This window comes from Mustela lutreola, chromosome 10, assembly GCF_030435805.1.
Source record: "Mustela lutreola isolate mMusLut2 chromosome 10, mMusLut2.pri, whole genome shotgun sequence".
Lineage (NCBI taxonomy): Eukaryota > Metazoa > Chordata > Mammalia > Carnivora > Mustelidae > Mustela > Mustela lutreola.
Window position 1 is genome coordinate 53,721,021 of NC_081299.1, and position 23,771 is coordinate 53,744,791.

The 23,771-nt window shown below is 35.4% G+C and overlaps 1 protein-coding gene across 11 annotated transcripts in view; it reads left to right on the forward strand.

Annotated features, from left to right (window-relative positions):
- The window catches only part of LEPR (leptin receptor), a 116,491-nt gene extending 92,943 nt beyond the window's left edge, over positions 1 to 23,548 (forward strand). For 10 of the 11 annotated variants that reach the window (XM_059137532.1, XM_059137529.1, XM_059137530.1 and 7 more), the window contains 4 exons: positions 600 to 695; positions 2,468 to 2,573; positions 3,688 to 3,763; positions 16,851 to 23,548. In XM_059137532.1, coding sequence (XP_058993515.1) covers positions 600 to 695; positions 2,468 to 2,573; positions 3,688 to 3,763; positions 16,851 to 17,678 — 1,106 coding nt within the window. In that variant the 3' untranslated portion in view covers positions 17,679 to 23,548. Of the gene's footprint in view, positions 1 to 599; positions 696 to 2,467; positions 2,574 to 3,687; positions 3,764 to 13,797; positions 16,071 to 16,850 lie in introns of those variants that run through there. The other variant, XM_059137534.1, reaches the window with a different exon arrangement.
- Positions 23,549 to 23,771: the final 223 nt, after the last annotated feature.

A 23,771-nucleotide genomic window follows, 5' to 3' on the forward strand; every position in this document is an offset into this window, starting at 1 on the left:
AAGACTTATCCCTTGTGGAATACTTGTATGTTATTAACATTTATAAAAATGATACATCACTGATCGATTCATTTTGAACTTTGCTATACAGATGGTTGTCCCCCTGACAGGGGGATCCTTGGATAAGCAAGGGGACTCCTGGTCCCCACCCCCACTGCTTTGCATTTCATAAGACTTTTTAGTGTCACAGCTGCCTTGAATGGGGAAAATAAGGAAGTTAAGTGCCCATGAAAGGGGAATATTCCTGGCTTTGGGGATGTGGGAGAGGCGGTAAGACATATTGTCCTGGAAAGGGAAAGTATAAGTTCATACACCATGAGCTTGAACAAACTGGCTATCATTAGAACATGCCCTTGAAAATTATAGTCTTGTGTCTTTGGGTAATATTTTCAAAAAGCATTTGAAAATTGTTATTACTAGGAGAATTTGGAATGCTTAGGTGGTTTTTGAAACTCCCTTAATCATCAGTTTCAATCCATAAATAACAATTTATTTCTATGTTTGGAAAAATAAGAGAGTCACCTAAAATTTTTTTATATAGGTTTCACTTGTTAGTGTTAATTCAGTAAGAATGACCTTTAATATATTTTTCTCCTCAGATCATTTTATCCCCATTGAGAAATATCAATTTAGTCTTTACCCAGTATTTATGGAAGGAGTAGGGAAACCGAAGATAATTAATAGTTTCCCCCAAGGTAAGAATTTTCCTTTGGTTTCTTTTTATACAATGTGTGTTTTCCTACTCAGTTAGCATCTGATTATTTTCTTTCTAATGGGTCATGGAAGAGTCTAGAATCTTACATAGATGTGTCAGGGAGTGATTGCAGGAGGGGTACATGGACCCTTGGTGGTTTAAGAAGAATAATCAAGCATGGTATTCTTGAATTAGAAATTAACATTTTCCATCTCAAACTGGATAAAAAGTTAATGGAAACAAAATAAAGGAAAATATGCATCAGTGCAATAAAATATATAATCAGAAAGACTAATTAGAAAAATATTAATTTTCTATACAATTTATATAAATGCATTTACCCTAAACAATATGTTTGGGGGTATATACTTATGAACCTTTAAATTTTTTTAAAGATTTTTATTTTATTTATTTGACAGAGAGAGAGAGAGACAGAGCACAGGTAGACAGAGTAGCAGACAGAGGGAGAGGGAGAAGCAGTCTTTCTGCTTAGTAGAGAGACCCAGGACCCTAGGATCACAACCTGAGCTGAAGGCAGACCCTTAACCAACTGAGCCACCCAGGTACCCAGGCCTTTAAATTTTAATTAATCTTTTAAAGGAAACACTTTTCCTCTAAAAATAAAACTGGAAAAGTAGTTATAGAAATAAATTTAAATTTGAATTTATTTAAATTTCTAATTCACTTTACCATACTTGGAGTATCAACATTTTGATTTTGCTATTATGGCTCAAATTGTCTTCAAGTCCAAGCAACCTAATAATGAAGTTTCAAGAGAGAAATATATTTCCTAGTTTTAGCATTAAGATGATTATAAGAACCAATTTATTTATTATTTGATTCGTACGTGCTGGGAACAAGAACTGGGGATACAGCAATAAACATCTGTCTCCGTCCTTAAGGAGCTTAACCCTCATGCTCTAATGGAAGTGAAAGTAAACAAATCATGTATAATATAATGACAGATATAAATAAGTGCCATTCTTGTTGTGATGAGCACTGGGTGTTATATTTAAGTGATAAATCACTAAATTCTACTCCTGAAACCAATATTACACTATATGTTAATGAACTAGAATTTAAATAAAAACTTTAAAAAATTACTTGCACTCAAAAAAAATCCCAAATCAATAAAACATAATGTAAGAGTGACACTTGTTAATAATTAATAAAAGGACTAATTTAATAATAGCTTTTAAAAAGTGCCATGAAGCAAAATAAATGTAAGATGAAATGATAGAGTTAAAATGTGGTGCTTTTGTTAGGATGGTCAGAATTGGTCTTTTTAGTTCAAGCCATGCAAGTACAAAAGAGAAGAGCATTTTAGACAAAGGAATAGCAAGTGCAAAAGTTCTGAAGACTGAGCATGCTTGGTGACTCAAGAAGAGCAAGGTAAATGTGTGTGGACTGAACAAAGTAGAGATTGGCAGGTAATGAATGTTGAATTCTCTAGAAGCAGATACTGAGACAGAGAGTCATAAGAACAACTTTAATTGGCACTTTGACTCATATAACCTAAAGTGATCACATGGAATTGGCAGAAAATAATTTTGAAAAGGTGTTTTGTTAACTCACTAAAAACATAATTCTGTACAAAAAATATTTCATTAATGTGGTCATAACTATACTTTTAGCTTCTTTTTTATGTTTATATCTTTAACGGTAGTACATATTTATGATGAAATCAGAAAAAAGTATGCTGTAATTTTTGGTACAGAAAGATGTTTTTACTTCCTCAACCTTCTGAATCATGTGAATTCTATTTCTTTTCAGATGATATTGAAAAACACCAGCATGATGCAGGTCTATATGTAATTGTGCCAATAATTATTTCCTCTTCAATCTTACTGCTTGGAACACTGTTAATATCACACCAAAGGTATTGTACGTGGGCTTACGAATCGTTATGGCCAAAGCTCTTGAACATATCTAAACCTTGATTTAAAACCCAAATCAGAAACACTATAGTATCCTAAATATGTTTATGTGGTATTCAGTATACAGTTAAGATGGCCTAAAAAGAAAAGGACTGTTTTCAGGAAACCACATTTTGTTTTGCTAGTACAACACAAACATCATGGACGAGATTCATGTTTTAAATGTAAATACATTCAGAAAATAACAAGCTTATAACAGGAAATCTGAGGCAGTATGTCCTCAGAGAGGGCAACCATGGCTTTTAGAGCTGTATAATTTGGGTTGAGGACTTTTAGTGGTGAAGATTTACCTGGAGTGGCCAGTTCATTTATGATTAGGAAGCACTCCAGTTTTTAAAAATCAGCACTGTGTGGCTTTCCAGTCTGTCTAGTTTGCAAATGGCCTTGAATTTCTGGTGGTTCTAGGGTGCCATATCACTGTGTGCTGAGAGGCCCAGACCTATGAAATTATTTCCCACATGTCAAATCTCTACAGAAACTTTTGTCTTATAGCAAAAAAGAGGGATGGGAGATTTTAGAATCTGAATGTATCTTTCAGTCAGGTGAGCCCATGGGGCCATAGCAAGTGGAATTGTTTCTGAAACTCAACTGATGGCCCCTACTTTTCCTTTTTGAGAAGGGCAGGGAGGGGCAGAGGGAGAAGGAAGGAATCTTAAGTAGGCTCCATGCCCAGCGTGGAGCTCGATGTTTGGCTCAATTTCATGGTCCTGAGATTGTGACTTGATCCAAAATCAGGAGTTGGATGCTTAGCTAACTGAGCCATCCAGGCACCCCGATGGCCACTTTTCATATATTGTTTCTCCAAGAAAAATCCACTCCAAGTGTTTAGCACAGTGCCTGGCAAAGAGCTTTCAGTAAGTGTTGGTTATTTTTATTATTCTAGTGATTATTAACTTTAATCTAGATAGAACATTGGTGGAAATCTTCATGGGGTAGTGTGTGAAAATGAATCAGATTCTACTGAGAAGTAGCTGATCTGGTAGATTAATTTCTAATTTGTGCATTCATTAACTGTGAACATTTTTGATATGAATGTTTTTTGTTTCTCCTTTATAGAATGAAAAAGCTGCTTTGGGAAGATGTTCCAAACCCCAAGAACTGTTCCTGGGCACAAGGACTTAATTTTCAGAAGGTCCCTTTTTCAATTTTTTTAACCCAAAATATGTAAGATTGTGCTTTAGATGCTGTATGCCTTATATAGCATCCAACATTTTTAAAGTTTAAAATAGTTTAAGGATAAGGTTTAAATCTTATTTTATTCAATTCATTTAAATATGAGTTCTGTTTAATCCATTATGTGTTTTCAAGAATAGCAGGATGCAGAGATGTGAAATTAGGATGAAAACAAAATTTTGTAGGTAGTTCATCATATGAAAATTAAATACATAGGTATATATATACATATATATATATAATATATATCTTCTGATTTTTAGTATATAATACAATAAATATTAGAATATTAAGGGTTAAATCTGATGGAGAACAGATATTTAGATATACTTTTTTGGTGTAAATTGATTGTCTTTAGGTAAAGGCTGGAATCAATACAATATTTTTAATCCCTGTAATTATATTCATAATTATTTAAATCAATTAAAAACTATATAAATAATCCTGTCCTTAAACACTGCAATCTGAAAAAAGAGCAGTTGTGTCCTACTAAAGCTTACATTTAAGCACATGGTTTTTTTTCAAGCTGAAGTACTTTATAAATTAGCTATAATAAAATAATTTGTACATATATCTTATAATAGAATTCCCCAGAAAACTGTAGAGTTTAACTAATGTTTTGTTAATTCTTATAATTTCCCCTGAAGCAAGGTTGGGTTTCCACCCAGAAAATTGAGAAAATAGAATTCAATTTTCATGTCAAAATATCTACACAATGTTTTAAACAGTAATCATATGGAAGTTTTAAGCAGTCTTAACAATTTCATCTTTATCATTAGTCACTGTTAAAAGTTTTCAGTGGTTTCCTTTTAGCTGCGAGATAAAGTTCAGTCCCTTTAAGCTAGTACTCAGTGACCTCTCTCTGTAATCTGTTACCAACCTGTGCATCCTATTTCTTCTGTCCCTGGGCCTTGATCATGCCTTTGCTCTTCCCTTTACTTCTACAGAGCCTACCACATTGGTGAAGACTTCACTCTAGTCCCTTTTCTACAAATTTTCCTTTAACTAAAGTAGTTCAGAAGATTTCTCTCCCTCTAAGTTCCCAGAGCATTTTACTTTTCAATGTATTGTGAAGAGCTTTCTGAGTTCCCAGGGTAGGTCTTACTCCTCACAAATATTTGTTGAACTTCTACTGCATGGGAAGTATTAAAGTCAGAATTAATTAAAGCCGTGCTGGTAATTCATGATCATGTCCATTCATATATGTGCAAATCACTGAGATACTTTAAGATTTTTGCTTCAGTCCTCAGTATCTCAGCTTCCTTTCCTATAAAATGAGGTTTAATGGAACTTGCATCATAAGGTTTGTTTTGGGGATTAAAGAAGATGGTACTTGTAGCGTAGTAAAGCCTCAATAACTATTTATTGTCATTATTTTACATTTTTAGATGTTTCAAATTATTATTCTTTCAATGACACTCTGAGATAATTATCATTATTTTCATTTTATAGAAGGAAAAAACCTGAGGCTTATAGTGGTTAGGTATCTTGTTTTAGAACCAGGCGTGGCTTGCCAATTTGTCTGACTGTGGAGCCTGTTCGTTCCATTACTCATTCTTCTCTAAAGTAGTGGCTTTCAATTTTTTTTAATTTGACCATGACCCACAATACATTTTACCTTGTAGCCTAGTACATGCATAGATATAGATATGCAAAACTGAAAGGATTTCAGTATATGTAGTGCTCTTTATTTTCAAAATTCGATTTTCTTTTAAAAATTACTGGTTGCAACCCACTACATTGATTTCACTTACTACTGGCCTGTGACTTGCAGCAAGAAAAACACTGCTCTCCAGTTTATCAGTAAACAAATGAGTGAATATATGATATTGTAGCTATAACAGTGCAAGCGGTTAAATTGTGATCTTTCAGCAGAAACGACACAGTCTTATCTTCAGATGAGACAGCCAAGATGATCATTCTCTTTATAGAAACTTCGCTTTGTTTTGAGTCCAACCAGCCCCACACCACACAGCTCTCAGCTATGGCATCAGGCGCTGTATGCCACGGAGTCTCCTTCCATTAGACAGAGCTCATGATTTTTTTCAATTAGTAAAATATTTATTCCTCTCTTCTCTCTTCCATTATGAATTCACACAGTAACATTTATTGTAGCTATAATGATATTTCAGCCATATATATTTATCTGTCGTTCATTCATTCATTCAATAGCACATAGTAAGTATTTACATGTAAGTCTAGGATGTGACTAGGATCTTGGGAAACAAATTTTTCAGAGATTTTCCTTACTATCTGGGAAATAAGACAGTAAGGTTATAGAGGAGTGGCTTGAGTAGAAAGTGGAATAGAAAGAATTGTCTTCTTTACCATCTCTAAAATATTCATTTTAAAATTCGTTTATTTGTTTCACCCATTCATTCACAGCCTATTTATTGAATACTGTCCTGTGCTAGTTACTGTGCTGTACCTTCAGGTTGTACTGATCAGAAAAACAAACTCCTGGAGCGGACGGTCAAGCAGGGAAATAAGCACTAATCAATGATAATGGAAATAACAATATGCATATGGCATATGTAACCAACTAATAATTATAAGCTACATGTTGTGGAAAAAAAAAAAAAAGATCCAGTGTGCTGAGCTTAGTGTGTGGGATGGGTGGGGATGAGCGGTGAAGATAGGAAAGCAACAACTGAGCTAAGCTCTAGAAGATGATTAGTCATTAGCTAGGTTTTGTGGTGGAGTGGGGAGAGCCCAGGCAAAGCCGCCTTCAAACACAAAGACCTGAGGTAGGAAGGACCACAGCACATTCATAAACTGAAAATAGGAAGATTAAAAGACAGGGTAAGGAGGAGATTTTTCTTATATATGAGGAGCTCTTTATTTTAAAATGAGCATTTTTTTTGGCCACAAAAACTAGGTATCTATGTAAACAAAAAATTTAAAGCTTCACCATCCAAGTATACATAAGTGCTGGAAATAACCATCTTCTTGCCTCTTTAAGAGAAGCTAAAATACTCTTCAACATGTGAAGCTCTTCAAATCTCCCCTTTGCACCACCATGAAAGTGGTTTCTAAATATTTACTGGGGCAGGGAAATGATCAGGCCCACCTCCGCAAAGGAAGTCTGAGCCTGCACTAAATGGTCTCTCCACTTTCCAGAAGATGGCCAGCTCAAAGGAACCACTTGGTGGATAGAGGTTGGATCAGTGAGCGTTTGTGGTAGACGGTGCTCTCCGGCTGTCTCACACGCATGCGCTGAAGATGAGCATAGTGTTGCAGCAGATCATGTGACAGACGTTAAACACAAGGAGACTGAAATCTCACTCAATTTTCCCATGTTCTAGTAAAGTGAAGAAGTGTGAAGAATTTTTAAGATCCTTGCAGTGGGTGTGGATATCCTTATCTTTATTTCTTACCCCCCTGCCAATATTTGACTTCATAGTCTTACAGGATAATGTTTTGAGCATAACCAGTCCTCAAGATGTCTAGTATATTTCTAGAGCTTAACAGGTACACAGGTGACATAGTCTAGAAATAAATCAGTTTGGGGAATATAATAGGAATATTTGAAAAGTGAAGAAGAATATAAGAAGAGAAATAATATAAGAATATAATTTCAAAGATTTTTACTAATGATAAAAATCAAACCGTCTAAAATGCAATAACTTAAAAAGATCTCATCTTCTACTTTAATCTCCTAAATAACTAAAAATATACTTTTTAAGAGAAAAGTAGTGTTGTGTAATTCATGCTGTATTTCTAAACCAGGTAAGGCAAATTTACTATTGACTCTTTGCTTTTATATTCATTTATTTTCTTTATCATAGTCTTCTATTTTCTGATGACCAAACTGAGTCTCAGAGTGGTTCAGTGGCTTGTCTTGATCATCTATCCTGTCCTTGTAAAAACTTCGGTTAAACCCAGGTCCATCAGACTCAAACTGCCACCCTTGCTATCAGTCCTATCTTAGTGATATATTTCTTTATGTAGCTTATGCTATGAAATCATATACTTAAAAACAGTTGAAAGATTAAATTTTGTTATGTATACTTTAACAAAATTTATCAAATGAGTAAGAAATCTGGATAGACGTTTCTGCAAGGAAGCTATATAAATAGCCAATAAGCACTAATGAATATATGCTCAACATCATCAGCTATTAGGGAAATAAACCCCAAAACACAAGATACCACTTTACACTGGTGAGGATGGCTATAATCAAAAAGACAGATAATAAGTGTTGGTGAGAACGTGGAGAAATTAGAACTCAGACGCTGCCAGTGGGAACGTAAAATGAGGCAGCCCTTTAGAAATATGGCCTTACAGTTCTTCAGTAGTTCAATATAGAATTACCATATGACCCAACAATTCCACTGCTGGGTATATATCCAATAGAAATGAAATCACATATTATGTGGCGATTTATACATGAGTGTTCATAGCAGCTTTGTTCATAGTAGCCAAGATGTGGAAACAAGCCAAATGTCCATCAAATGATGAATAGGTGAGGAAAGGGTGATATATCCAATTCTAAAACAAAAGGGAATAGCAAACAAACAAAATAACCCATAGTGTATTGCAAAGCAAATGGACCATGACAGCCCATCACTGTTAAAAATATTTACAGTGCGGGTGCAGGGTGTCTTGGTGGGTTAAGCCTCTGACTTCAGCTCAGGTCATGATCCCAGGGTCCTGGGATCAAGCCCCTCACTGGGCTCTCTACTCAGCAGGGAGCCTGCTTGTCTCTCCCTCTGCCTGCCACTCTGCTTGCTTATGCTCTCTCTCTATCTCTCTGTCAAATAAATAAAATATTTTAAAAATATATTTTCAGTATTTTTAAAGGAGATAATTTTTTACATAAAGCATTTCCCTTAATTATCCTCCAAATTCAGATTATTTCGAACTTTGGTTTTTGTGAAAATAACCCTATACTTGTAATTCCTTTGACATCCAACTGATTTCTTAAATGGTCCCTAAAATTAATCTCTTCCACTTTTTGAGCTGTCATTCTCATTCTCTTTCTCTTTGGTTTATAATGATTCTAAATGCATATCTACCTCATAGTTTTAAAATAAAATTTCAGTTCAAGTTCATCCTGCTTGTTCCCCTCAGTAGTTTCAGTGCCTCCTTCCCTTTTCAGGGGCACCCGCTTTCAAGAATATAGTGTGTATTTTTCCAGTGTGTGCTTTTATATTCCCTACACCTGCATATGTGCAGCTATGACCTGTGAACAAAAACAAAAACACGTTATAATGAATGTGAACCTGACTTCCATCATTATTCAAAAGTTATTTTTGTTCTCAGCATTGTTTTCTGAGATCTCTCCATGTGGATACAGTTAACATAGTTTGCCCATGTGGACTGGCCTATGGTAGTCCATCCTATAAATATATCACAATTAATATGTCTATCCCCCTACTGATAGATATTTAAGCTGTTTAAAAGCTTTTTTCTATTTATCACAAATAATGCTGCAGGAATCAGGATCGTATATGTCTCTGTGTTCTCTGGAGCTATATTGGTCCCATTATTTTAAAAAGTAAGTTTTTGCATTACCAGATGACCAGTGTGCATGGTTCACTGGTGAAATAGTATGGAAGATTTATTGCGAAATATAGTGTCCTCCTCTACCCTTAGCTACCCTTAGTCTTGCTCTGCAAATGCCACTACTTTAAACTGGTTTGCTTTTAATTTCTCTGGGAGGTCATCTTTATATTTCTAAAAATAATATGTTTATGCCACTATGAAATGTAGTCATCATATATTGATTTCTGGCAATAATGAAGATTTACTCGTACACTTAACTTTTCCTGCTCTTCTCCTTTCCCCACAGTCCTGCCACATACTGTTTTGTCACTTTTGTCAATTTTTTCAGTAATTACTCTGCAACCTCAGAAAAATCTTCTTAGATTGCATTTATTTCCATCCAATAGACTACTTCTTGGAGCTCCCTTCCCTCCCGCTTTTTAAAAATAAAATAAAGACATTAGTGCTCTTGCCTTTCCCTCCATTTCCCCCTCCACTTTCCAATCTGTAAATATACCTCTGTGTGTTAAGTCAGGATTGATAGCATGTTTGTGCTATATTTGTTTAAAAACAGAAAGTCAACAAACTGCATTTACACTGCTATGAATATGTATTAGTTGCAGAACAAGTAATAGAGTGGTGAAGCTCTTGGGAGTTTGAATGTCACAGGAGAATCTATTTTTTTTAAAAGATATTAGAAATATTTCACCTCTTGATCAAAATTGAGCCAAATTTTAGTTGGCTTAATTTTTAGTTCTTATGGGTTGTCGTTGTTGCTTTTTCTAGAGTTTCTAATTGCTTCTTTAAAAGTCTTTTGTGCTGCTATTACATAAGCTTCTTCACTGGATACCTTCTCCCAGCGTGCTCTGCCCAGGAAACCTTCCGGATGGGGGCCTTTTTAAAAATTTCTATAAGCCATCACTCCGGATTTTCCTTAACCAGTTTCTAGTGACTACTGCTTCCTAAATTTTTTTTCCTCTTCTTTCTTGATGAACTACATCCTTACATAACCTCCTCAGAAAGCTTTTGTGTGAGGTCAGAGTCTCTGCATGCCTGAAATTCTTCTTATGGTGCCTTCATTGATTGCTGGTTTGGTGGAATGTCAGTTTCTAGGTTGGACAAGTCTTTCCAGTTGAACTTTGAAACGATTTCTGCCTCATCACCTAGCACCAGTTTTGCTTCCAAGAAGCCAGATGCCATTCTGATTTTTGTTCCTTACTGGTTGCTTACAATTTTCTTGCATTTAAGATATTCTCTCCATTTTAAAGAAGTATTTATTTATTTATTTATTTGAGTGAGAGAGAGAGAGAGCGCGCATGAGCAGCGGGGAGGGACAGTGGGAGAAGAGAGAAGCAGACTTCCCGCTGAGCAAGGAGCCCAGTGTCAGACTGATCCCAGGACCCCAGGTCATGACCTGAGCTGAAGGCAGACACTTAACCAACTGAGCCACCCAGGCATCCACCAAATATTCTCCCCATTTTCAGTGTTCTAAAATTTCAGTGGTGGGTCTAGGGATGTTCTTTTTCATTTAACTCGGTCACCATTTGAAGACAATTTCAATTCCATGACTCTGATCATATCCAAGAAGTTATGTTATTTCTCTTCTGATTTCCTCTCCTCCTGTTTCTTTTGTTCTCTATTTCTAGAATTTGTGTTGGTTAGATGTTAAATCTTCAGCATGGTCTTCTGTATGTCTTATCTCTGTGTTCTTTTTTGTTTTTTGTTTTATATTTGAGACTTTGCCATATCCTATTTTAATGCTTCTGTTACACTTTAATTTACTGATATATTTGTAAATTTGCAAGGTTTTTTTTTTCCCCAGAATATTTCGTTCTGGCTTTATGCATACAACATTTTCTTAAATCTTACCAGAAATACGAATTAAAGGATCATAATTTAAAAAATTCTCTTTTTTCTTATTCTCTGAGTTTTCTTTGTACTAGAATTATGTTTTCTTTTTGTTTATCTTGGCTTTTTTTTTTATCTCCGACTTTCCCCAAATATCTAGTAATTCTTTGTTTTCCTTTAATGTTTTAGAATAAAACAGTAGGTGAGCTGACTGGGAGCCCAGTGCCTATAGGCAGGAATTATTGCTTGGTTGTATAGATAGGGCTCTGGCTAGATGAGGAAAAATGTACTCACAGGCACTAATAACTTCATAGCTGCTTGGTATCTCCCAGGATAGGTCCTTAGTTGATTTTGAAAACAAAACCTCAATTTGGGTGTGGAAGGTAGTTCTAATATGAAGGATTTTCTGTGTATAGCAGAGTAATGGAAGAGCTCCATTTCTGGTTTTCAGTCTCAGGTCTCATATCTTCCTGTGTTCTCACTTGCCATTTCTTCCCTCACCATGTCTGCTGTATTCAGCTGTGCAAACAGGCTTTCTCTTCAGCCACAGCCCACTCTAGAAGTACTTTGGTTCGTAGCTTCCTTTGCTAATCCTCTTTGGTTTACATTCTTCCAGTTGTTTTCCATCTCCTAGACATGCATTCAGAATCTTTTTTCTTTTCTTTTTTTTTTTTAAAGATTTTATGTATTTATTTGACAGAGAGAGAGACAGTGAGAATAGGAACACAAGCAGGGGGAGTAGGAGAGGGAAAAGCAGGCTTCCCGCAGAGCAGGATGTCTGATGGGGGACTTGATCTGAGGACCCTGGGATCATGACCTGAGCTGAAGGCAGATGCCTAAGGACTGAGCCACCCCAGCATTCAGAATCTTATTCCCTCTTGTCTTCTCAGGTCATCTTCTGTGTTGTGGATGCACATTTGTTACTTGTGTACTTTCATTCTAATAGAGTCTCTTCAGAGATGAGAGAACAACATGTTCAACCTGCCATCTTGAACCAGAATACCCCTCTACACCCTTCCTCTTGATACTTTAAAACTCAGAATCATTAAAAAAAAAAAAAAAAAAAGAAAAGAAAAATAAATACAGAAATCAGAATTTTTTTTTTTAAAAGGGCTGAATTCTTGTAGGAAAATGTAATGATGCAATAGACTTCTTTTTCTTCTAATTCAAATTTCACGGTGTTTAAAACCCTGCCACCAATTTGATTTTTTACTTTTTTCTTTAGTATTTTTTGCTTAATCTGTTATTTTCTTCCTCTAAGTCTAAATCATCTGTAATTTTTTTGGATGGGGGGGTGGTCTAACACTGCTTCTTTGTTTTCTGTGTCGATGTCCACTTTCACAAGAGCACACTCCAGTTAATAACCTACCTTAGGAGTGTGAAAGCTAAAACCAAATGGATTTTTGCCATGTGATTTAAAGACTGTCCATGATTCCACAGTCTTCTCTATGCCTCCAAAGCAGCTCAGCAACCTGCAGGTTCCAAGAACACCTGTCTCACAGATCTGGGGCAGAACACCCCTGAAAATGCTTGAATGGTCTTGCAGAAGTGGGTAGAATTGGTGCAGTTTTGAGTGGGAAGTTCTTTAGAAGTGCATTATTGGGGGCGCCTGGGTGGCTCAGTGGGTTAAAGCCTCTGCCTTCAGCTCAGGTCATGATCCCGGAGTCCCCGGAGTCCTGGGATTGAGCCCCGCATCAGACTTTCTGCTCAGCAGGGAGCCTGCTTCCTCCTCTCTCTCTGCCTGCCTCCTCAGCCTACTTGTGATCTCTGCCCGTCAAATAAATAAATAGAATCAAAAAAAAAAAGAAAAGAAGAAGTACATTATTGGGCTTTCCAGTGTGTATCTCACTCCCCTAAATTAGGACTTCCGTTTTGCTTATTTTTGTATTCTTAATATTTATGATATGCCTGTGGGTTCTTAAGAAACAGAAGAGAGTATTAGTCAGCTGAAATCTACACAGCAGTACTAAAAGCAAAACCAAGAACATGTTTTCCTACCAGTTTGCATTTAGGATGTCTTTTCATCCTTCCATGGTTTTATAGAAAGATGGTTGGGCTGGAAAAAGTTAAAGAACTGAGTCTCCAGGTCCTCACTCTGCTCTAATTAGCTCTGCAACCCTAAGCCCTACTTGCTTTGTTTTTAAAACACGGAAGCACATGGACCAGATGGTTTCTTAGATTTTTTTTTCTAGATTAGAAAAATCATAGTAACGATCTGTCATTGTCTTCTTCACTGTTTGAGCTCTTCTCTCTCTTAATTTTTAAATGTTTGCTTTTACTGTTCTACTCTTTTACTCTTTCACATTTCAATACTTCTCTCCAATACTTCTGTTGCTCCCAATATCCTCCTTTTTATTTTTCTAGCTCTTTGGGTTTTTTTCTCCTTATTCTGTTATTCTTCTATAGTTTTTCCTTGTCTGGGGTCACCAAGACTATTCCTAGAGCATGATGTTAAGGCGTGCTTTACAAAAATAGAAGAGACAACCTCAATTCAAAAGTTTACTCTTCTCTAAAAAGATGTATTAGTCGAGTGTAACAGAAGAATTCATAGTCCAGAAGCCATGCCTGACAGAAAATGTTTTTGAAATCTTTCATCTTTTGCTTTGTGAGTGATTTTTTTATTTTGCTTTCTTATTTTGTTTTATTTTATCTAAACAGAGAACGGACATTCTTTGAAGTCTAATCATGATCACTACAGATGAATCCAATGTACCACCTTCCCAACATTCTGTAGAGTATTAGAAGATTTTTACATTTTGAAGAAGGGGAGACAAATCTAAAAAATATTTGGTTGAACTATTCTGAACTAAAGTATGGTGGATGGTGTTGATATAGAACTTTAAATAGAAGGGTAAATTTGGGGTCAAGAAATAGGACTGAGTCCAATTCAATTTGAATGTATGATTACTTTTTGGGTCACTTAAAGTTTAAAAAGTAATATTCATGGTATCTGACTTTTGATTTATCATTTGTGTGGTCATAAAACATTAAAAGCTATGACTGTTCTAACCACATATCTATTCAATATCAGGCAGGTAGTAGGCAATGCCTAACTAGGAGAAAACTGTAGCTTCTGACACATAACTTTGCAAACACAGTGAATCTAATTACAAGATAAAGTGAAACTATCTAGTTTATATTTTTATGTCCCAAATTTTCCATTTTATATTTTATAGACACCTGAGCTTATAAACAGCCCATGTGTGTGTTCTTTCAACTGTCTTGTAGTTTTTATGTCTGTCTAATTTGGGTCAATCTGGAAATTCCCATCTTCAGTAGTCTTGCAAATGACTTAGGCACTAACTTTGATTTCAGTTCAGGGAAAGCCAGAAGTTAGGGTGTGTGCTGGTCAGAGGCCAGTGGAAGTTACAGTTCATATCAGGATGACCTGACATATCCTGGTCAGACTGACCAGATGAGAAAACACATCAGTCTCCAATTCAGCCTCTTCGTGAAATTCTTGCCTACATTCAATTTATTTATACCGAACTACCCAAAGCTTCTGGCAGGCAGAGAGGTACACAGTGATGCAAAAAGGGAGCTTTTACAAATAGTTCATGGCAAAGACAGGGATCTTCTTCCTGAAAAAATGCCCTTGTTATTTCTACGATATCAGCATACTAAGTGTGTTATGTTGCTCACATTCAAAATGAGCCAAACCTTCTGTTTGATAAACCTAAATAATATTCAAATTTAGGAAATATATTGATCCCTTACATTTAGATTTCATTCATAGTTTTATTTGGCTTTGAAAACAACACTAAAAATATGGAAGAATGGGTCCTTTTTCCCCCTTCATTGACTTTTAATTGATATCTCTGGAATGTAAAATCTAAGTGTGAGATTATGAAAGGATATTCTTTCATTCCTACCAGCTGACTACATATTTAATATGTTCCCAGACCATTCTAAACTCTTGAAAAATTAGATGCATATAGTGATTGAAATAATTTTTTAATGAACATACTTTTAATATAGGTTTATGACCCATTGATAAAATATACATCAATAATATATGAGTATGTGACTTCTTATTAATTATTAGTGAAATCTTCCATCAGAACGCATTTGAAGACACGGACATTATTCAGTATCAGTAGTTAGATACTGATTATAAAGTTTTAGAGAGCATGTAGTATCCCAAAGACATCATCCGAGGAGCATATGTGAGTTTGTGTGCTATTAGCTATTGGTGTGTATTTTTTCTTTTCATATTGACAGCATGTAGTGCCTTTATTTGGTGATCTTAATTTCTAGGTTCATTTGAATTTTAAGTAATTCAAGACATATATAGTAGTAAGTTTAGGAAAAAACAAAATGAGCAAGTAAATGTTTGAAGGAAATCATAAATCTAATGATAGATTTATATCAGAAAGAGGAAAGGCATAGGGAGTTTTCATACATTATGTTCATAGAATAACAGAAGAGGTTGTGTTAATATGGTATCTGTCATTATGCAGTATTTTAATATCTATATAAGTCGATTCCATTTTTATTATATTTAGTGTTTGGTATATTTATTCTTTTATAGTTATAATCACCAATATGTTTCCTTTAAGAGTTTAAAACTATGCTAATGAATTATGCTTTTATATGGAGTATATTTGCCATTATGAAGAACAGTTGGGGAAATTGTTATTTCAGGCAATAAATTTGAATTCATTCTAGTGGTTTAAAAATTGTAAAATTCAGAAGTTCAACCATATGTACATGTCTTATGAATTGAATCACATTTTCAGTAGCTCTTCATTTAGTTGCATTAATTTTTCAGTCTGATGTGTCCATGGTATTCCTTATTTTGCATTTATTTTTTTCAATATGTTTACATTGTATGAGTTGAGCTTCTTATACACAGATTCTTTATTTGTGGCTGCATAGCGGGAATTTTTGTTGTGATGTAACCAGCATTCTTATAAAAGATACGATGTGCATTTGTTTTGCGTCTTTGTCTTCATTCCACATGTCCCATAGTACGTGTTTTCATTTGAAGCTTTAATTTAAAAGGAATAGTAATTTAAGAGTCTGTGATCATATCTTTCACCATCACTGTTTTCAACAAATTGGTATTAGTTCTTCTTTTCTGGAAGTCTTAAACAGATTTTCAGTATGATGTAAGGCAGATAAGTCCTAACAGTCACAAAGAGTTTACCTCATACCATATCTTATGTCATGGAGTAGTTATTTTAACTGTCTTTGGACCAGTTGGTTTGCTCATTCGACTTTATTTCAATTCCTTTTTTTTTATTGGAGGTTTAAATTTTCAGTTTGTGGAAATCTAATTTGCTGTAAAATATTAGGAATTCTTCAGAATGCAGCCCTTTTTAATTACAATAACCAATCTTTGTTGAGAGCTAAGCACTTTCAGACACTCTATAATTTATTCCTCACCACAATGCCAGGAAGTAAATACTGAAAGTATTTTTACAGATGAAGAGACTAAAAGGCAAAGAGGTTAATGTACTTGTCCATGGTCATAGAAGGGCTCAGACCAAAGTCTGTCTCATCCTACTTTTAAACCATCTTCTGCTGACTCTCTGTGATTTTTTGACATATTCATTTTCAGTCCAAAAAGAAAACAAAACCCAGTTGATTTGTGGTTGACTTATGTCCTTTAGTAGTAACCTCTCACACTTTCATATCTGCAATGATGTCATAATGAAGCAAAAAGAAATTTAATACAATTGAGCATTAAAATGTGTCTTTTCTTTTAGCCAGAAACATTTGAGCATCTTTTTATCAAGCATACAGAATCAGTGATATTTGGTCCTCTTCTTTTGGAGCCTGAAACCATTTCAGAAGATATCAGTGTTGACACATCATGGAAGAATAAAGATGAGATGGTACCAACCACTATGGTCTCTGTACTTTTGACAACTCCGGATCTTGAAAAGGGTTCTGTTTGTATCCGTGACCAGCACAGCAGTGCTAACTTCTCTGAGCTGGAGAGCACCGTGATAGCCCGTGAGGACGAAAGCAGGAGGCAGCCCTCTGTTAGATATGCCACCCTCCTCGGCAGCTCTAAATCAAGTGAAATTGATGAAGAGCAAGGGCTTATAAACAGCTCAGTCAGCAAATGCTTCTCTAGCAAAGGTTCCCAACCAAAGGGTTCTTTTTCCAACAGCTCATGGGAGATAGAAACCCAGGCATTTTTTATATTATCAGATCAGCATCCCAATATAATTTCACCACACCTTCCATTCTCAGAAGGATTGGACGAACTTTTGAAACTCGAGGGAAATTTCCCTGAAGAAAATAATGGTGAAAGGTCTGTCTATTATTTAGGGGTCACCTCAATCAAAAAAAGGGAGACTGGTGTGTTTTTGACTGACCAGTCCCAAGTGTTGTGTCCATTCCCAGCCCACTGTTTATTCACTGACATCAGAATCCTCCAGGACAGTTGTTCACACCTTGTAGAAAATAGCTTCAATTTAGAAACTTCTGGTCAGAAGACTTTTGTATCTTACATGCCTCAGTTTCAGATTTGTTCCACTCAGACTCAGAAAATAATGGAAAACAAAATGTGTGACCTAACTGTCTAATTTCATTCAAGAAGCATCTCAGATTTATGTTAGAATGAATCATGTGAAGTGTAATATATTTCGCTGTGGTTGTGGCTATGGGAGAGGAAAGAAAACCGTCAAAATTGGAAATGATTGTCCCCAGATCAGTGGTATTTGTCCTCATTCAGTAAGGTAGACAAAAAGTGTGAGACACCCTTCAAGAGCCTGGCAATGTAGACTGACTCTTCTAATTCCATTAACAAGCTACACTGGGAAGGTTTCCAAAGGTTTCCAAGCCCAACAGATAGCACATTTGGGAACAGGAGACCTGTGTAGAAAGAGCTAATCTTCTCAGTTATACCTAAGTTTGAAAGAAGACTTCAAAACTGATAGTTGTGAGATGTAACTTGCTTCAAGGGTGTCGTTGTTTTACCTTTTTACCTTGAGTTGTCTTTGCTTTCTACTGATTCGTGTGCACACTCATTTGTACCTAAGAGGCATCCTCATACATTTTTAAAGTACATGATGTTTTTGTATTTTGTGCTACTTGACTGTGTGATTTTAAGATTTTGCAGTTTAACAAACTTGTCCTGAGAACTTACTCTGTGATAGGTACTCCATTAAATGTTGCAGATAAATAGAAGATTTAGCTCTGGCCTAGGGGATATACTTCTGAAGACTGACAAGTAAGCCAATCTTTATGTGTCAAAACTAAGATATGTACCATTGAATGAAACTATCTATTAGAATGGCAATACCCACAATTAATATTTTGATGACAACAAAAGCACTTTTGAAGACATAATGTCTGTCTCAACTCTTCTCTATAAAAGATGTCGCAATGGTCACTTTCGGATTCAGTTTGATTGCCACATGTTACTGTATCTCACTCCAGAATCACTGTCTTCCCTCATTCCCATTTGCTTGTGTGCTATTTTTTTTTCTAACTTACAGAGCAGTCTCTCTCATATAATCAACCACTGTATTAAATCTTTCTGTACTTTAACTCAGCTAATTATTAAAGTAATCATATGGGACATGTTCCCCTATAACACCCATTTTAAAGATTAGAAGATTAAGTAATTTCCCCAAGGTCACAGAGTTAGTGGGTGATGGAACCAGGATTCAGATTTAAATCCAGATCTTTTAATGCTAGGGACTGTGTTTGAAACCTACACCTTACTTTGCCATTCATTAAAAAAATGGGTTGTAATCAAGTAAAATTTATTAAATGGAAATAGAACGTGGGATGAAAAGCAAGTGAGAATTACACAGATGTTGTTTTTGCCCTTAAAGACTTTAATATTTATTGTTGGTTTCAGTTTCTAGTATGGCAACAAAACTCAAAGCATATTGAGCAACAAACTAAATTAAGAAACCTGCAGAGATCGATGTTGAATGGCAATAATTAAGAATGTCAAGATGATCGGTATGATCAAAACAAATACTTCAGTCCTTGCAAATATGCCTCTTGGTTGTTAAACATCCCCAGTTTCATACTTAGCCTGAGAGAGGATCCTGCTGATTTTACTGTTACCCAAAAGAAAATCCTGCTCTCTATTGCTATGCTAGTTGAGGCCCTATGAATTGAACAGTTCTAGACAATGACAAAGTTCTCAGACCCCAACCAACAGGTGTTTTTTCACACTTCATGATCATTTGCCAGTTAGAAACCAATAAAGCTGTTTCCTATCTTAGGCATCATTGAGCTAGCTTGGGATCTCATACTTCGGTAATGATTCTCACCAGAGAAAGGTAGAAGGCTCCTATCAACTCACTGAATAATTAGTATGGAATGAAAGCCTCAGTTCCGTACAAAGATAAATTGAAAGAATATTTTTCTTCACTGATGTTTTAAGTAGTCCAGAAACAGAGGAAATTATTGCATGTATGGAAGCGCTGGTAAAATTGGCCATTATTTCGAATGCTGCTTATAGAATATAGACATTTAATTGAGGGTACCATATAGGAAAGACAGAAAAATTACATTTTGCTCCAGTCTGCACGTGGTTAGAGATTAAACACTGGGCATGTCCACTGAGACACAACATTTTCTTGTGGTCTGGGACCTGTAACTGTGAGGAAGAGAAACTGATAGAGGTTCCGATCAGCCCAAGATTTCACCATGCTATACGTACGCTGTAGTGAATTCAGAAGTCCCAGGACCACTATTGTGCTATAGGTCTGTGTGAAAAGAATTAAGTAACAATACATTAAGTTGAGAGCATGACCAGCATCCTGGCATAGCTTGATTTCCTAAAAACAAGTGAAAACATCTCAAATATCAATATGCCAAGGGAGTTTCTTTCATGGAGAAAGCTAAAGCGTACAGTTTGGCCTACTGGTATGTATAGATTTAGTTCTTTTCCATAGTCAATGTGTTAGGGCTCTGATTTTCACTTTTGAAAGTTTGTTTCACTCTATGTATTAATATATATTTTGGGGTCTTTGTGAAAGTTATCTGTTATTAAATAGCGGGTTTTCATCAAAATTTAGAATTTTTATACTACAGGAGGTCCAGGTATTCTACATTTCTTCCCAAAGATTCCTTTAAAAAAATGTTAGGGGAGAGAAGAGCTGAAATATGGGTTTGGACTTCAACATTTGGAAAATTTCTGGAATTTTGAGTATTTCACTAAAGGCCTTGAACCGAAAGACAAGTTACTAGTCAGTCTCTCTAAACCTGAACTTAATGAAAAGAAACTCAGAAGTTACTAATTCGAGCTAGGGCTACAAGTTTCAACAGATTGTCTGAAGGTAAATCATTTGTCAGGGTTAATGAGATGATATGTCTCCTAGGTTAAACCCCCAAGAACAAAGAGGAAGAAATCAAATCAAGGTGCACTTACCAGCAGTAACAGCCGAGCCTCCTCTTGGAGACCCGGGTTCCCATTTGGAGATGAACTACATTTGAATAAGAGAAATGGGAACAGATAGTCTTCTATTTTTTTTTAAAAAAGATTTTATTTATTTATTTGACAGAGAGAGATCACAGTAGGCAGAGAGGCAGGCAGAGAGAGAGGAGGAAGCAGGCTCCCCGCTGAGCAGAGAGCCCGATGTGGGGCTTGATCCCAGGACCCTGGGATCATGACCTGAGCTGAAGGCAGAGGCTTAACCCACTGATCCACCCAGGCGCCCCCTTCTATTTTTTAACTAGTCTCAAGTAGTAAGAAGACCAGTGGGTGATCCTGGACCTACAATAAGGCTTGATGACGCAGAGCCATGAGCTGCTACCTTCTCTCATCCCTTTCCAATAAAGCCAACTCCCTCTTTCCAAACACCAAACATATGGTCACATTCCCTTAGGATTATTCATCTTGATGCCTCAAAAGCCGAGAGAAGATAAACTTCCTCCACAGATTGATACCAGATTCCAAAGCCACTTTGGTTGGCACAGGATCCAAGCTAGGCCATTGAGAGCTGTGCCCACGGGGCTCACATGCGGTTGGACAATATGCTGAATGGATCAGGCCATGCTGCAGCCATATGTCACCTAGACGCGATGAAAGAGACCCCCTTCCAAATTCTTTCCTGTAGTTTCTAAAAGACATTTGCTCCACTTTTAAGGGTCATCTTGATAGTTACAGATTTTGCCAAACTATTTTTTATTGAAAGAACACGTTCTCAAATTTAAAACACAAGATGAAAAGAGTCTACTCTACTAGGATGAATAGAAGCTGCATTTGAAGGTTACCCCAAAAATTTGAAGAAACATTTACAAAAGGAAACTAGAGAAGTCACTAGTTTTATTTTTTCTTGAACAACTAATTTAAAATGGGGAAGCATTCCCGCACTGAATCACAGGGGAGCAGCTGAGAATACAAAGGTCTGGATTAGAATTGAGATGTTTTCCCATGTATTTGTATGAGCATCAAGAAATGGTTTTCATGGGCTCTTATACTGAACACATTATTTTTATACAAAGTCTGTCACTCAGTGTTTATTTTGGAAAGCTGCTGAAGATATCTATTTTTCAAAATTTTACTTAAGATGTTTGAAATTGAATTCAATTTTGTGAGGATCTTTGACAGGATATTTTAAATAGTGTTCATTCAAAACCCTTAGAACTGAGAAGAATTTGGGAAATTATCTAATTTTGTAGTGAAATACCTAGATTACAGATACTGTACTTTTAAAACTTGTCATTAAGTATTTGACATTCAGTGAACATTTTCTCTTTGGTCACAATTGGTACATTAATAAATGTTATAAACACAAGTGTTTAGTGAGATATGATCACCAATTATTTTATAAAATGTAATTATTCTAATTCTCCTTTATGTCCCTAAAGTCACGAAGAAGGAAAGTAAATTATGACTGAATATTTTCATTTTTATCATCACAGATCATGAGTAATGTCAGAATTTTGAGATATCAAATGTTCAAATAGTTATTATGAGTTTAAGTTATTTTAGAATTGTCTTATTATTATATGATTACTTTCAGCAAAGTTTTGAAAATACAAAGAAGTAATCGCTGTAGTTTAGTTAATATAAAATTTTTATACATTGATAGCCTTTATATCTTCAAAATACTTATATAATGCCTTTCCTTTGAAAGGGGTTTGAAAGCATTTTAGATGCAAGTATCTCCCTTTACTGTTACTGTCTTGGGCATCTACTCAATGCATCACTTCATACCAAATTTTTCTGGCATTATAGCCACTTGTGATGAAAAATTACTCATTTTAAACATCAGGAGCTCTTTAGTTTGGTTCTTTACTTCCTTAAGAAATCTTGATTTAGTGATCTGTGAACATTTGTTTCATCATTTAGGTTTCCAGCAATTTGAGTTTTTAACCCCTTTTTGGGCTAGTATTCAGACACTTTCACTCTCTTGCTTTCTAATTTTAAAATGTAAATGAACAAATACAGGAAAAATTTCCAACAGTACAGAGAAATATAAGATAAAAGGTCTAAATATCTTTCCCTACCCAGCCCCCAGTTCCTATTTCCCAGAATAACCTGTTAGTATGATATCACATAACTTTTAAGAAATTTGTATTGTTGGGATTGTATTCCACCTGCTGTCATAAAAATATCCTTTTCCCTTAATAAATCATATTTCCATATAAACCCATATATACCTATTTCTTTTTTTGTAATGGTTTCACAGTGTCCCATTGTATCAAAGTACAATGATTTATTTTAACAGTTTACAGTTGGTGAACATTTAAGTTGTTTCCAATCTTTTACTATAACAGGCAATACTGAAGTGAACATTCTTGTACATAATTGTCTTGGCATATTTTGCAAATCTACTTGTCAGGAATCTTGGTTACAAGTGTAAGAAATCAACTCAAATTGAAGTATCTTTTCGATATTCTAATTTCATCTTGATGAATGAAGTTGAACCTATTTTCATGTCTGTAAGCCGTTTGTTTTTCTGTGCTTTCATATGTGCTGAATTCTCTTGGGTTATAATTTTAATAATTTCTTATAATTCTTTTTTTACATACGTGATCTTGGTTTTTCTTAATTGAGATGTAACTTATATGCTGTAAAAATACACAAGCCTTGAGTGTATAGCTTAATGAATTTTTACACATTTCCCCCTGAGTGTTTATCCAGGAGTAAAATTGCTGAATGCAGGCTAGGTTCTAATTTAGCTTTAATAGATACTGCCAAATAATGGTTGAACTGATTTACACTGCAATCAGTAATGCAGAAGAGTTCTGCTGCTTCAACACTGATATTGTCAGCTTTCTGAATTTTAGCCATTCTTATGGTGGTGGAATGGTTTTTGTGGTTTCAGTTTGCACCTCTGTAACATGTAATGATTTTGAGTCACATTTAATTCTTCTCCTGCCATTTTTGCTGTTTTGTCATAGATCTTATTTCTATGTATTTCATAAACATCTAAAGTATTGTTATATTGTTTCCTTAAGCAGTAAATAGTCTTTAAAATTTGCCCTTTGTAGTGTAGTCTGTTCCTTCCTGCATCTGTGTGTGCTTCTATCTGGGATAATTTCCCTTCATCCTAAAGAAATCTCTTGTCCTGCAGATCAACCATGACTTCCTTAATAACTATTTTTTTTCTGATATTTTGTGCTGTCATTTGGGGGTTCATATTTTTAACTTATTTGGAATTAATTTTGCTGTAAAGAGTGATATAATGATCTAGCTTTTATTT